This window comes from Micromesistius poutassou (genome assembly GCF_964030765.1).
Source record: "Micromesistius poutassou genome assembly, chromosome: 22".
Lineage (NCBI taxonomy): Eukaryota > Metazoa > Chordata > Actinopteri > Gadiformes > Gadidae > Micromesistius > Micromesistius poutassou.
In genome coordinates, this window is record NC_140292.1 from 4,932,960 (window position 1) to 4,950,098 (window position 17,139).

The 17,139-nt window shown below is 40.6% G+C and overlaps 1 protein-coding gene across 1 annotated transcript; it reads left to right on the plus strand.

The window, feature by feature from the left end:
- Positions 1-7,571: 7,571 nt before the first annotated feature.
- pdzph1 (PDZ and pleckstrin homology domains 1) lies at positions 7,572-14,466 on the plus strand (the record flags this gene model as incomplete). Its single annotated transcript, XM_084486368.1, has 13 exons — positions 7,572-7,629; positions 7,858-8,160; positions 8,461-9,672; positions 9,984-10,133; positions 10,589-10,744; positions 11,182-11,283; positions 11,854-11,964; positions 12,427-12,605; positions 12,854-13,011; positions 13,099-13,141; positions 13,284-13,470; positions 13,590-13,725; positions 14,367-14,466. The coding sequence occupies 13 exons, from the start codon at positions 7,572-7,574 to the stop codon at positions 14,464-14,466; spliced, it is 2,895 nt and encodes a 964-aa protein (XP_084342494.1).
- Positions 14,467-17,139: the final 2,673 nt, after the last annotated feature.

The following is a 17,139-nucleotide window of genomic DNA, read 5'->3' on the forward strand; positions in this document are numbered from 1 at the left end:
CCACTAAAACAACAAAAGTGCAAAAGCCGAGTCACATTAAATGGTACATGTTATGGTGCAACATCCTGGCATTGAAATCGGAACGACAGTGAAGGCTTACATGTCAAAGCTGTGTTTTAATTTGATGTGTTCAAATATTCTCTGTAGCAGTGCTTCGCCAGTTCCACATTGAACTACAGTGACCAGTAGTAGTTCCTTAAATGCTTTTTTCCCCTTCCCTGAACATAAATTATATAACATGATTTCAAAAATGAAACACCACAACAGTAACCATGATGCCAGTAAATGTTTGGTACATTTGCAATTTTGGATTGGAAAGTAAAACTAACCCTATTCATACAATCAACACCATTCAATTGCATTTTTTTTTACCAAAGCCAAACATTCCAATAGTTTGATAGAACATGCCTGATCAATCCAGGCAGAAGCCATCCGAGTGATTCATTTGACCGTCCTAACCCTGGGTCAGAGGTTTTCACATGGACTCAATGAGGGCCACTGTGCCTCAGCCCAACCCTGCAGTGATAAAGCACGGCTTACGTTACGTTATCTCCTCCTCAAACAGAACAGTGGTTGCTCTAATATCACAGCAGGGGCCACTCCCGTGACGCTCAGGAAGATATAGGGTGTCCTCAACTCACAACCCATGCTAAATTCGCAAAATAAAGCACTTCTGTTGAAGACTTTAGTGTGTTTAGTGTGATAGGTTGATACTCTGAAAGCACTATTGCTATTAATGTATTTACTTCTGGGAATATAACAAATATAAATGGAATCCCTACATTCCCCTAAAAAGCTTGATTGAACATTAAAACAAGTATTGTATTACTGCGTTTCCTATGACACCTATTCCTATTCACATTATATCTATTTCCAATGCTATTTCTGAGGTTAACTGCTGCATGCTCATCTCTGACCCCTGCTGAACAAGACCAGCATTACAACAACCTCTCAAATTGGCACATACTAGGGGGTCCCGCCTCGCATCGTCAGTTAGCATGTAGCATTCTGTGCTCTTCAACGTTTACCGCTAGAGCTTCCATAGCCTTTCACCAGTCTCTATCTAACTAGTAACAAGACCTGCAGAAAGTTCATATACATACACACCCTTCTAAGTAGGCCCAAGGGCTACCTGCATGATATGGGTCTCAAAGCTATTAATTTCACCAATTAATGCCATCATGTAATGAGGAAGGAATAGCAATCTGCAACCAACTATGAAATGGATCACTGCCTTTTTAACCCTCAAATTCAAAGCGCTGGGTGCCAGACTTTACCCTTAATGCCATGCCAGATGGCTGTATTTCCTGTAGCCCCTCAGGGTATTTCCATATTGTAAAAGGTCTTATCTTGTGATATCTGTAAATAAAGAAAACATCAGGTTGAAGTGGGATTACTTATCATTTGTTGCTGACACCGCACCTATGTCCATTTGGACTGAAAAGAAGAGCAATGCACAGTTTTGTTGAGTTAATTTTTGACTTTTTAAAAATGAGAAAATAAATCAACCATAGGCTCTTATAGAAAATGTATCATTCCAGAGATGCCAGCCTGCCCATTGTTCGGCAACCTGTCTCAAGCAGCAGCTTGTAATCCAAATTGACCCCAGTGTTGCTACAGTCACAACACACAAGCAGGACCACAATTTGTGCAACAGGATTGCTTCACAAGACAAGCCTAGAAAATTGTCCATAACATAAAATGATTCCCAAGAGGATTAGGGGTGATGCCTCAAAATGTCTGGATACCTCCAAGCAGAGAGAAGTGACATTAATTCTGGTGGTGTAGAGTGTAGAGATGTTATTTATATGATAGCATTTGTATCTTTCTTACTGTTTGTCACTTTTATGGGTTATTGTGTCTGGGTCTACAATCAGCCTTCATTATGCTAATGTGTAAGATAAAAGGTAATATACGTTGAAAGTTAATTTCGAAATTCTATTGGACTTTTACTACTCACCTGTGTAGGGGTATGTTGTAAGTATGTTGGTCATAACCTGGCAACGGCATGTCCAATCCTTCTTCATCTACATCAGGATCAGAAATTAAATATGACTTGGGCCAGGACAATTACAAGTGCCCTAGAAAAAAAGCTGGGACATAAATCTCAGGAGTGAATGTATCATAAAAAATCATAATCATACTTGTGAAAATAATCATTATCATAATAATGAGGTATTGGAAACAAACATTATTTAAAGTGTCTTAGAGGCCACTCCAAGAATATCCAATCGGACACAGCCAGAGAAATGTTCAATTCACATCAATGGACAGCAGCAACATACGTGGGTACGTTGAAGTAATCAATCAGCGTGCAGCCTATTATCTTCAGGTACAGTAATTAAGTCCACTCATTACGCAATACACAACTGGCATACTGGTAACGTAATACGTGGATTTTCCACACAACATCTCTTACAGGTAATATTACAATATAGTAATAACTATAATAAGCCTAATCAATAATAACGTCAATTAAACAATGTGATCCTTAAAAAATATGCAATCCCCAAATATGGGGAGATGGGTTAGGGTCCGAATCGAGTCGGGTTGTGTACCAGAAGTGAATTAAGGATCTCAGGCATTTAATCGTAATCGGTGAAAACACTCCAAGTCCAAAGTGGTGCATTAGTCCCACTAAAGACGCATCCCACTTACTATATAGGGCTCATAGTGGGCTGGTCTACTGTTTACACAATGCATTGATGATGAGAATCTTCCTTTGATGCATTATTCGCCTGTCCCATGAAATATTAGGTCAAATACAAGGCTGGGTACATGGTGCATCTACTGATACATTTTAAATCAAACATAAAGGTAATTGGGGAGAGGATGAATCCTTAAGATCTACTCACCTTAGCTTTGTCAAGGCTGAAATTAGCCCACTGCTAACCTATCTCCTTCTTCCAGCAGGCAATAGCTGAATAAGTACAGTGTCATCGTATCTTCCATGTACCCGAACGCTTGAATCTAAGAATCTAAAGGACAACTAAACAGTTAATGTAGAGTTGCGCGTTTCCAGCTATTCTGCGTGAAGCTAGGGGAAATAAATCACCTCTCCTTTTCAAATTAAAAGCCACGGCAAATAAAACGAATTCACAGCGTGAAGTCTTAATATTTGTCATGGCAAAATCCAATCCATAAACCAGGATAACCTATCACTTGAATACTTAAACTTGGTGTGGTGATAAAGGACAAACCGTTTAACTCAAATGTCATTTTCTTGTTAACGTCCAGTTTTGTTTTGATAGGCCTATAGCCTGTAGCCTATATTTTATTAGAATTGTCGATTTTAATTTTAATTTTGAAGTTGGTTTGGAAGCATATTGTTATTAAAATCAAAGTATTGAACTTTTGCTTAAAAACAGCACTGAGCATCCTCTTCTGCTGCGTCTCTGGTGCTGTGTAGAGGACAACACGATGCGCATAGCATCATCATGGCTCTGGGTAAAAGCTTTGCATCTGAAAAAATACCCACAAAGCGCTTTATGTGCGCTCACCACTTTGCGAATTGGAAGCCAACAAAAGAGCAGATCTGCTCGCAATGACATAGCCTGGAGTTCTGCCTGCAGCATTACAGCTGCATACTCAAAAGCCAAGTGGGTTTCTGCTTCACTGGACCGCCTCCAAAAGCTGTGGATGGCATGAACTCCCCAGAGAGGACATATGGATTCAAATCTAAGCACTTTGCATGCTCTGCAAACCCTCTGCAGTAATTCCTTTATGCCAAATATGCATGTCATCTGTCCAATTTACAATTGATTTGATTGCTGCAGTGTAAACAAAGTAGGCTATGCTCTCATTCACGATACCTGTATCTATGTGTTTCGTGACACTTTTTAATTTGAGATGATAGCTTGCACTAAAACTGCTCTTGGGATGCTATAGGAAATGGGCAAAGCCACATGGCAGACAAGCTTGATGGGTCATTCGGGGTGGGATTCTAGGGGGATGCTGACGGCACCATGCAGACAGGACGCGCTTGTTCATTTCTGCATGGTTTTGTGAGCACTTGAGCCAGCAAGCACTGATGCAGTTAGCTGGGTCCACAATGCTTCCTATCATTTCAGACAAGACACTCACTCACTCACTCACTCACTAACACACACACACACACACACACACACACACACACACACACACACACACACACACACACACACACACACACACACACACACACACACACACACACACACACACACACACACACACAGTCACAACAACCAGTGTGAGAACGACCATGTGACCCACCGTGTCATACACTGAGGAACGCAGTCTTCATCACAACGTAACGAGTGAAGTGATTCAAGTTGTTGTTCGTATAAAGACACAACACCACCAGCACAACAACAACAACAACAACAACAACAACTATGTAAGGAGATGGATGCATACTTCTCTTTTGCAAATAAATAGCATAGTGTTCCACAGAGGCGGTGATGGGGATAGGGGTGTTGGGGCAGATGAGTGTTTGCACTAATGTGACCGGTAGTGGGCAGGCTGTCCCCGATGCTGGCAGCGCACTACAGCCTCCTTCCCCCAGCATTAGCGCTAAGGGCGTAGCTCCTTAGAGGAGTGGAAACGGCTGCCAGTTTCTAACATGAGTCAATTGCCCACCGTTACACTCATGCTTGTACTCCACAGTGGAAGGCCACGCTGACAGACCTGACGGACATAGCTACCTTGGTGAACCAAGTAGACCTGTCACCACAGGACACGACGCCCACACGTTTCCCAGCTTGTCGGAGTAGCTTGGGGAGAATGTGTCACAGTGTGATCCGTTTGAGCGGTTTCTTACTACCGCAGAGTGTCAGAAGAATGGATCTGAGACCAGCAGCTTGTCAAGGCTCATTCAGAAGACGTGGCGCACTAGTTAGTGGAGGGCGTGTATAGGATAGGCCTACTTCTAAAAAGGAAATTGACAAAATACAAATATTTGATCTGACATCAGTCCACGAACTAGGGCAATACATGAGTTTACTGTGTAAATTCTGTCCAGAATTTGATTGAAAAGTCCTAGTCAAATAATAGTCAAATCAACGGCTACTTTTAGGGCCTGGGTGGCCAATGGAAAAAATATATAGGCCTATTGTCACCCTGGAGGACACGCCCATTTTCTGACATCAAATCAGATGGACCATAAAATAGATCAGTAGGAACTTCTGGTTATTCCCAGGAATGATAGTGGATCTAAAACATTGCTCTATTCAAATGTATCATCCTTTGTTTCGTATGCAGATCATGCCTGTGTCAAGCTGGTTTTTCCACAATAACACCCACATAGCCTAAACACTCAAGAGTCTTGCGTTGACACACAGTATCAGGGATGTGAACTCATCGGATCACACCTGACGAGTCATATACATCGCCGCCTTTTAAATCCTGTTTGTTTGTTAAATATCGATCCACACTGCCAGCGCCGCCGCTCCCCATACGCAGAGTAGGCCTACGCAGAGCGCATAGGCCCCCCAAGTACCTGGGGGCCTAGAGCTCACTGCCGAGTGAGCTCTTGGCGTTTCAACGTCTATGTTTGGGAAGGGGTTTGTTGTTTTTGTATTATTGCATTTGTTTATATGGAAGTGGGGCTCAGCCTACTGACCATGTTTGTGTAGCCTACACCTGGTAATAACACAGGTTCGGTGGTGACGTAATTCTCTATAGTCTATCCACTGTCCTGTCCATAAAATACACAACGCCACAAAAAAGCAGACACAAAAATATTTTAATCACAGATTTATAGATATGTATTGACATTTAAAATGCATTGCTGTTTCTGCTGCACAATCAACCAATTTATTTTGTTCTCATATTGTGTTCTAATTTTTTTATCTATTGAGCTAGCATTGATCTTGAGAATTGTGTATTCGAGGCATATGGACACTTTAATAAAAATCCTGCCAACATGGTGAGGTATCACAGTTGATTGATAGACTTGGAGAAAGCACTCATTGGCGCCCCATGCTGGTCGAAATCGAGTGGGCTTCAAAACATAACCCTAACCAAATAATGTCTCCAGCCAGGAAATTCAGTGAAACAGTGAGACAAAGTGGTTCTGGTGGTTCTGAAAATATTTTGCTGAATCATTTAATTTCATGATACTATCATTGGAACTGTGTCTGCTTGCAGGAATAACATGTTTGAATATCAATATTTGGCAAGTTTGCATCACGGTTTTACTGCAAGATGCTAGATGTATTATATAATAAATTCTGTGACACAGCCTTTCTCTGATGGTCTTACATTTGTTTACAATGAGTCCAGACTCGCCACAGAATAAGGCTTTGCTGAATCAGGGAATGACCCTGTCCTTAATCTGGCTACATGTGACTCCCCAAGGTGTGTCATGTTAAATTATACCAAGCTGACCATTAAAACCCTTTTTGATGTTGTCATATATGTACGTACTAACCCAGCATATATATCATTCTGATGGCCGTATTCCGTATATATGTGAATGGCGAGAGTAAGTTGAGCGAGATATCTTTGGACATCACCAGTGGTTCATGAGATTAGATTAGATGCAATAAGCTGCTTTGAGTTGAAAATAGAATCGATAAGACGTGGAGCTACCTGGTCAGTGACAATGTGGTCTAGAGAAGAGGCAGCCTCTGTTGATGATGTCTACCGACATTTTAAGTTGGAATTTTAACAGTTGATGCTTACAAGGTGAGCTGCGTTCTTCTTTATTTCCTGCATTTGTATGGTGCATTATTTCAGATTTTTATAGAAAGTTCAGGCCGTTAAAGCATAAACTCCCTGATTTAATCTTTTACTGTGAACACAGACTTTACTATGATCATAATTGGTAAGAGAGATTGATAAGAGAGATATAATATATATACTTATATATATAAACAATGTTACAGTTATCATGGTGAGGAATTTTTAGGACCTAAGCTGTGCAAAATGTGTGGCTTAACATCTAAGGTTAAAATATACCTTATTCAAATAATAGAACAATTACCAATATCATTAGTGATAATTCTGCCAAAATCCAGACAAGACATTACATTGACTGGATAAGGGATACAGCCTACTAAAATTGTTTTCACAGAAAAGCAGGTTGAACCGTGTGACTCTTTTTTTAGCTATGGTTGTTATGATTCAAAATGGCAAAAAGGTTCAAATAACTTTACAGGATCAATGGACTTTCTGGATGTATTTTCTGGCAACAAGGACAATCACAATGTCATTGTCAATATCCACATTCAAGCAGACCTATACAGAACAGCATACGTCATCTACTTTCTAAGAATCTAAAATAAATAAATGACAATAAGAAAATAAAATATTAAATAGAAATACATGCATATCAACAATTGCTTGTTCCCTGTTTATAAAGGTACTATAAGTAGTTTAATATTTAACCTGAAATCTAAAAAATCAAAACTACTTTCTCACCTCTATTGTACTTTTTTTTTCCAACCTTCGAAGGTTGATAGACCTACTCTAAACCCCTTTTTGAGTAATAAAGATGGACGAACATTCGTAGACGACTGATATAATGAACAACCTTTGTTTCACAAGGTGCTACAGCAGAGGGAGGCCTTGCTGCGCAGAAGAATAGAATGAGCAGACGAGGAAGGAGACGCAGCAGCAGGCGGAAGAGCTCAAGCAGCAGCAAACGTGAGCAGCTTTGTGGGATGACCCTTGAGTACGACATGCAGGTTAATCGAGTAGAGAGGTTGTTCAAGTTCAATTACTGCATTGCTTGATGCTGTCTGCCCAAATGTTTGATTACCTTCTATGTTATACATCGCCATAGGTTATGGTTGTTTGGAAAAAGTACACTTCTCAAAAGAGTGTTTGATATAAATACTTATTTAACGCTATGTTTTTATCTTTGTTTTGCAGAAAGCACCAAGAGAAACTGTGTCCTGAAAAAGGATAAAGACAACTTTAATATATCAGGTGCAAACCTTTCTCAGGTCAATGTTTTGTCAGTGTCGGGTGAGGAGGACAAACAGGACGGCATTCCAAGCACTGAGAAGAGAATCAAACTAGATCATCACTTCTGTGAAAACCTTGGGAAACAGTTAAAAAAACCAGAAGAGCACAGACTGAGGATTGTAACATCTGTGGCTATTGATAACCTCAAAGACTCCCCCAAGATCATATTTCAGCAAACACAAGAGCCAGTCTTTCAAGATGCACAATGTTCAACGTTTGCAATAACCAATGTCATTAAATTCAATTGCATCGGCTCAAGCATAGAGAATCACAACATTGGTGGAGACAGTCAAAATACAAAACAAAACAACATAAATTACAACTTTAACTTTGGCAATGTTCTTACTCAGAAAGAGGCAGCATTTGTTATTCCAGCTAGATGTGAAAATCACACCTGTTGCAAAAATTCCTATTGTAACTCCAACATTGCATTAGCAAGTCCGTCACCAAGCCCTCTACCCACCTCGTATTTCTCCCATCAAGGAACAACCATGTCTAATCGAACAGACTTGAGTAGTGACTGTTCCAGGGATACAGTCCCACCGAATGAGTTTTCGGACATGATCCAAGGTAACTCCCTAGAGGAGCTGACAGAAGACATGGCTTCTTTTAATATTGATATGGATGGTTCTTCTTACAAACCGCCAAGTCATTTCAACAGCACCGAAGAAATGGAAATGTATGACCAACTATCTGGTGGCCTGGAATACCTGGATGAAGGAGAAGACCCTAACATGGTGTCCAACTTTTTTGATCAGTTCTCAGAAACTGACAACTTTGAACTGTCGTTTATGAGACCTTCCTTATCGATAAGCAGGTCAAGCTTCACCATGGATTTTGTGAACAAACATGAGCAGAACGCCTGCTTTCGAAACAACAGCGTGGCCACCTTTCAACACAGAGCCTGTCCGATGAAACGAGAGCGACGACAGACCTATCCGGGGACGTCGGATTCGTTGTGCCCGATGCAAGAGGACCTTCTGCCTTTTAGGGAATTCTTTTCCTCAGGGAAGATCTCCTCTTTAACGATGCAATCGTTTACCCTTCAAGCTGAAAAACTGGCAACGTTTTGTCAGGGAGATGGGGGTTTTTCTCTCTTTGGAACAGATGTACGACAAAATTCAATATATGAAGGTTGTGCAACGATCCAGAAGGACGGGCACAACAATGTCAACCAATTGGACACTGAGACGTTGGAGAAAACAACTGAGGTGGCCTTTGGGAACATTGCAAGTCAGCAACCAGCGAAGGCACCCAGTCAGACATGTGATGGTGTGGAGTGTCTTCATGATTCAAGAGCTCTAAAGGAAAGGGATCCTGGAGAATCAGTGGTACAGAGTGGTGCAGCAGAGAGTGGTCTGGAGGAAGAGCTGCGGCTAGGGTGTCCCAGTGCAGGACCCGTGGCGGGTAAACAGCCTCTAACATCTTTGATTATACAGGTGATCCCCCCGTCTCCCTGTACGTCCGATGACAAACGGGAAGAGGGTCCACGCCAATGTGTCCGAAATATAGACTCAAGGAGCAAGGTCAAGCGAAAGCAAGCGACTCAGGATGGGGCTGTGTCTGAGCAGCCTGACTCTGCCTCGACTGTAACAGTTGAATGTGACAAAGGAACCCTGCATATCAATCCACCATCTGAAACACAGGCGAAGGACACCCTAGACCTAACTTCCAAAGAAACAGTAGTTCCACCTGTATCAGAGAGTGCTGCTGACCTCAGTAAAGTTCGACCAAATTTAAGAATATCCCTGTTTGCTAGGCCCGCTCCATCACACTATATAGATGAAACAATAGAACCTTGTTCAGACTGCCAACAAGCAGGCGTTAAGGATACAGAATCTCCTGTAAACACCACACAAGATTCAAGGATGGATCAAGAAACAGAGGAATGGAGAAAGCAGGTCTGCAAAAGTGAAAAAATGGAAAAACACAATCTTGCAAAAGGTAAGTGTGTCAAACTGTACTTTGTACAGTGTTTTTGTTAGTTTGTTCAGCACCACATGAAATTAATTGCATGACATATTCTGAAGCCTCTTTGGAGCCAAAGGCGCATCGGAAACCCCCTGTCCATAAAGACTCTGACAGCAGCGGCTCTGACCACTGGGCCAATCGGCGGAAGCTCTTCAAGGAGAGCAGGCAGTGGAGCGGCTCCATGACTAGTGAAATCACAGAGGATTCAGGTACAATCCAAATTGATGTCACACTGTATCAATTACAGTAGTGTTCACTGTACACCTGATGCTTTTGCATAGAGTTTCATATATACTGTTTTAAAACCAAATGTTCTCTCTTATTGTGTAACAGGAACCTCAAATGTTTTTTCTAATACTAGTTTTTAAGGTAATTATACCAAGGCCGACTAGGAATGATAAACATATTGGAATGGCTATGTTTCCCCTTATTACCAGACCATGTCAGGACCTGACCTGTAACAAGTGTAAAGGTCCAACCTATGGTACATTTAATCCTTAAATGCTGACCTAAACTCAATCACTAGAAACCAATCACTCTCGGTTCATTATGAGAAAGGAAGTATCCTGTACAATCGTAACTCAAGCTAAGGTGTTTTGCTCGCAAATTGTTCATAATCCTGTATATTATTTTTTGACTATTTGAATGATTCCCTTTGATATAGTATCTGAAGACACACACTCCATGGACATGATCCGAGACATTGAGGAGAGAGGTTTCTATACAGCGACGTTTCACTACATTGCCTGGACTTACCGCGGAGATGATGACCCTTCAGGCACTAGTTCTACTATAAATCCCAGACCTCGGCCCGTCTCAAGTAAGTGGATGCTTTCTGCAAAGTTTATAATGTAAATATGGATTTTGGAATGTCATGAATTAACGATTAAGCCAGTTGTAAATTCAAAGAAGCTTTAGTGTGTTCTTTTGGAGTAAGCCTGTCTGTCTGAGATATTCCAGTTTTATTACCAGTATAGTCTGCTGCTTTAATCATTAATCTAAAGTTCCATGATATTTTTGGTTGTTTGCATTGTTTTTATTTGATTGCATTCCCCTAATTATTAAGACGAATAGTTAACCATCAGTATAATTTAATTAGTCTAATTCCATTTTACATGTAATTTAGAGAAATTTGAATCACTTTCATACAGCTGTTAATAAACAAGTGGTATCAATTACAATAGCTTTCACTGTACACCTGAGGCTTCTGCATAGAGCTTCATATCCACTGTTTTAAGACAATGTTCTATTTTTCAGTTCGTGAGAGGACTGTGAAGATCAGTAAGGGAAGTGGAGAGTATCCGTGGGGCTTTCGAATCCAGTTTTCTAAACCCATTGTAGTCACTGAAGTGGACACAAGTAAGTTAATTTGTCAGTGTTTTTTGCTTACCGTACTGATGATTTTGTGTTGTGAAACTGAAAGTATACATTTCTTCTTGCCATCTAAAAACCACCTGGTTCTGGTTTGATGTAGAGGTTCAGAGGTGCAACCATTTCAGATATCAATAGTAATATCCACATTCGGTAACACATTACCTCACATTACCTAGTGTCCTTGCTACAGTGTAATTACACATGTAATAAGCAATGTAACATCATGTAGTTCATATATAATGTTATCCAACAGCCTAAACCCAACCTTACCCTCGTTTGGAAGTGGAATCTACTTTTTCACCTCCTCCTAACCGTAGCCCCCTAACCCTAACCACACTGTATAGTTGCATGCTGTTCTATAACATTCATCGATTTCTTATACAGTAATTAACAGTAATTACATTGTAACAGGACACTCATGTAAAGTGTAACCCCCAATTGCAACTAAAAAGGAAAAATGTTTCTCCCAAACCAAACTGTGTTTCTGTGTTACAACTAAACTGTGGTTATGGGACCTCAATGAGTGAACCAGCACTTTGCTTGCTGTTGTTTAAGACGGGGCAGCGGAGGAGGCAGGCCTGATGGTCGGAGACTATCTACAGGCCGTTAATGGAACGGATGTCACCAGTATTCCCCACTCTGAGGCAGCTGAGCTGGCCAGGCAAGGTAAGAGTCCTTCTTACAGAATGGACACAATAACAGATACAGCAGAAGAGCACATCGGAGTGCAGTTTTGCAGTATGCAATACTTGAAAGAAGTAAAAAGGCCATATGTTATCATCATATGCATAAACATTATGCAACGTTTTTTGCCATATATGAACTTAATATGAAATGTATCATGGCAAACTCATACATCTATGATTAAAGTTATATTTGTTTTGGGTCGTAGAGTTTCTGAGTGCAATAGGCACTTTTCATAAATTGTAACCTTTGTAATGGTCGTTTGCGGTTCTGCTAGGTTAGTAGAACACTGTGCATCAATAGAGATTTACCATTGCTCTTGACAACACCCTGTGGCCTTACAGAATGATGCAGCGTTTATTTAAAAGTGTGCATAATTTGTGGGGTTTTACCTGTGGGCAATATGTTACTTACATGCATGTTGCGGTTGTGTCAATTCTGTAGGCCCTGACATTTTGACCCTGACCATTGGGTCGGACATCGCACGCACTCCTAACACGCCCAGACCAGCGTGCCGTGGCTATCTCCATAAACGCACCCAGTCTGGATTCATTAAGGGTTGGAGGAAAAGGTGGTTTGTTCTCACACACGACTGCGGCCTGCACTACTTCAGACACAAGCGGGTGAGGAGTCAACATGTTCTGCATGGAAATGACAGGATAGGATAAGATATCTTTATTGTCCCTGAGGGGCAATTTGGTTTGCAAATATTAGTCACCACAAGCAATACACCTCATAAAATCAAAAATATAAATATATATACAAATAACACAGAGTAGATGTCATCCTGATCAAATTGCAGCGTGATATTATGATGCCTCTTTGTTTGAGATGCTTGCTTACCTTTGTATCTATACAATATACATTTAAGGATGAGGGGAAGAGAGTTGCACTGGCAACAGTGAAGCTGGAAGGGGCAGAAGTCGGAGCAGACGTTTCCCTGGGGAAACCGTTCGTGATCAGATGCTGCCCACAGTCTGCCAACCGAGTGTACTTCTTATGTGCCACCTCAAACCAGGAGATGAAAAGGTATTTATTCAATGAATATCCCTAGAATCTGATGATCCAGATGAATCTTTCGCCATGATTTACAAAGCTGTTTTTTGTTGTTAAAAGGTGGCTTGAAGCAATGGTGAATGCTACTCAACCAGTTACACAGGTAAAATTTGCTGTGACCTATTTATCGGGACACTGCACGGGTGGATTAGCATGGATTTCAAACTCGCCTACACTAGCTAACCCACTCTATATTGAGCCTGGAGACTTTAACACTAATCTCTTAATTAACTCTCGTATACCAGAACCACGTGTGGGTGGATGTGACGAGACACAACTCCAACTTACCCCCGCTAGCGGTCAAGAAACCCGAATGTCTGGGGTTGCTTTACGAAATAGACAAAAACAAGGACATGTCGAGGCAGCTCTACTGCATTCTCAAAGATGGCTGCCTCTACTTCTACAGTAGCATCCGCTCAACCCACGCGCTCGGTATGTTTGCTTATGTACTACTAGAAGCAGCTGTAAATGTGTAAAAATATGAATGATTTGGGAAAAAAAAGTTTGGGGGAAATTCAGTTGCTGATGACTGCGATTGTATGTGTCTGCAGGTGGCATGTATCTCCATGGATACGGTGTCAGGGAGCAGCCCATGGGATCTAAGAAGTTGACTATCGAGTTGAAGCCTCCGTCGGATGAGTTCAAAACGTTTTATCTCTGTGCTGAAAACCCGAATGAAAATAAACGGTGAGGGGTTAGGTAGTAATGTACAGAAGCATAACACATTCACTTTAGAAGATACATTTAGTTTTTCTGACTTAATGAAATAATTATCTTAGACTCTGAGATAAGTTTTTCTGAATGAATTTCAACTTTCTCAGAATTTCGAGAAAAAACTGCAAAAATAAATTCAACTGTTTCTCTGAATAAACGAGATACCTCAAAATCCCAAGAGAAGCTCTCATTCACTTACCCACTTGTTTAATTGAAAGGTGCCATGACATGCCACCAGGTGTGGTGTGATTAGCTGTTACAAGCCGTTTTGGAAATCAGCCCCTTAAGACATCACAGGTGTGAGTGTCCACCTAGATGTGTGACGGATAGATGAGCAACATTTGCTACAGTCCACTAGGTAGGCTGATAGACTGATCTATCCAGCACACATCTAGGTGGACACACCCACTTTCTGCCCCTTATGATGTCATAAGGGGCAGATTTCCAAAACGGCTTGTAACGGCTAATCATACCACACCTGGTGGCATGTCATGGCACCTTTAATCCAATTTTATTTTGGTTTATGTTTGAGACATTGGGATATCGACCCACTACTTGAAATTACCTTTGGAGGGTAAGGCTGTACATTAACCATTGTGTTTATGTTGTTACAGATGGATTGAAGCGCTGAAAGTATCAATAAACAAGTGGCAACCATTGCATTGGGAAATGCAGGGCTACCCGAAACCAGCGGCAGAAGAGACCAAAATGTGAGGAGACCTAACCCTTGTCAGACTTGTGTCTGAGTGTGGAATGTTTCTTTATTCTGTTACCAAATAGATGTTATGCTTAGATTTGTTTTAATTTATTATTACTATTATTATTTCTGACCAATCTTATTATATCTGACCAATCTTTTGATACTTTCTATCATTCTCAATTAATAGGTAAAATTATAGTAAAAAAAGTAACTTAACTTGTCATATAATGCTAAAGCTAGGGGTTTTATGTTTGCTTTAAATTAGGATTTCAAACATTTACTATGTGCATTTTTCACTGCAGCTTTTACATTTTCAAGTTCAAACATTCTTTCTAAACCCTTTTATACTGTAAACATTCAATGTTATGATGTATTTGTTTAGCTCAGTGTTAAACATTACACTTCTAATATACTGAAACCGAAATAATACTATATATGTAATGCCCCTTTGTACATTGTAATTTGCAGTATTTTTTTATATAATTCACAATTGTTGAGAAATATCACCATCAGTTTGCCTTTGTAAGTTTAAGTCTAAGTTTTTCTGTTTTGACACATTTCAACCTACAATGTGTAAAGTCATTGGCAGGCTGTGGTGAATCAGGGTATAACGACAACAACAAAAACAACAACAACAGCAAAGATTAGTCAATTAGGTGATTGAATTGTAGATGTCCAGATACATGCCTGTATTAGGTGAATAAATCAATAAAGAAGGTGATTTTCAATATATGTTGTGTTGTCAAATATGTAGCTTAACAGACTTGGTAGAGTCAGACTGCTTTTCAAGTTGTACACATGTATCTGTGTATCAGGTTTCTGAATATGCAAGAATACATAACATTTCAATTAACAGGGCTTGTGAATCCAAAGTCTAGCCATGCAGGACCACTTCATACGAAGCAATTCCTTACTTACTCTGTCAGACCGATTTCATGTCCACTAAGTGACAGTACTAATTGGAACTGTGGTCCCTATCCCTATAGCTCCTATCCCTATAGCTGCCAAGAAAGAATTTGGTGTGGTTACCATTTTCAATCCCGACAGAGAATAGGGAACTTTTTAAATACCCTGTTTCTACCTGTCATTGTAGTTTTACGGAAGACTCTGTAACCGGCATGTTGTGAACTCTGCCCTTTCTTTAATCAAGACTACTGTGAGAAATGAGAAGATATGAGTTTGTTTAATTTTAATCTAAGAAAAAATGTTCTGACAAATCTCTGAATGCATGAATCATGCATTTTGAAGCAATATTTTCCCCAAAACATTATTTGTGGTGTTTGAGACTGCTGTCAGTTTTCAATTCATGAATGTTTAAGCAACTTGAACAAATTATGTAATTTGGGGATAAATCTCAGAACTCAGAACTGCTGCTTGTTGTTATCAATAAAACTTCCAAGATAAAAATGTTACACAATGGATACAGGCCTATAATATAAACAGGTTCCCAAACCGGCGGAGGCCTGTGGGGTAGCCATTAGTCTTGGTCAGAATATCCATGCAAAAGCAAATTGTCAGTGTGATGAAGGCCAACTTGAAAAGCAAAAATAAGAGCTTAAAAGCTGAACAGTCGCTCTCAACAACAGCATGCGTTGAGAACAGCGACACGTGTCATGCCTGCCTGCCCTATAGTAACCTCACCTTCAGAGAGAAGAAGGTGCAGCACAGGACTAGCATGTGGTGGAATGGATGCTGGACATGCCTCAGCCCCTCTCCCTCCCAGGGAGTCGGCCCATGAGGGTTGCGGAACCCCTCTTTACGCAACCTTCACTTGTGGTGGTAACGTCTTCGGCTGGGCGATGGGACATCTGCCGGAAACAGAGCAGCCACAGTGGGGATGTGCACCCAATGTCTAAGGCCTCGCACAGTGAAAAGCCACAACGGCCTACAAACAGCCGAAAGCCACAGGAGAGGCATGCCACTGGCTCCTCATCGAGGCCTCAACAGTCAGGGGCAGACAGATTTTGAGCGCAGGCCTAACGACTTTGGTTATCCTCGCAGAAGGTTGGACTGCGTCGGTAAACCACCTGTTGCCGAGGGCTATTTTTGTATACCTGGGTTAGAAGATAAACTCTTCCACATGGGCTAGGTGGTCTGGCTGGTACAACTGCTGTTTTCAGAAACGTGTAGCTCTTCAGGAAATGTAGAGAAGAGAGAAGGAAGATTTGAGAAGGTTTGTATAAGATTTAGATTAACACTGAGTGTTATAGTGTTAGTGTAATCCTTAATTTAAGGCATGATGTATGCATAATAATATATTATGATAAATATATTATGTTGCTGTTGGGATTATTGGATATTTTAGGTAGATATTATTTTATCCAGCTCTTACCAAACCAAAATGCTTTGATATTCTTAATAATTCTCCTATGAGGCCCAAAACCGTTTCTTTTTTCTTGTCTTCAGCCATCCACATCTGTTCATTTCAAGTGATTGTACAAAATTCTGGTGTTGTCTCACTCTGGTGTAGGACTATTCTAAAACATTCAGACTCATGGAGTTCTTCTCCCTTGTAGTCTGCCTCACTCATACCTAATTCTCAGCCCTTCGAGTTCAATCTGATACACTCTGGCTCGCTGTCTCCTCTGTCTGAGTGTTATCACTTTCCATATAGGGTCTTCAATCATTTGGAAATAATTTGCTGACTCATTGATTATAAAAATTGTTTTACTATCAAAATAATTATG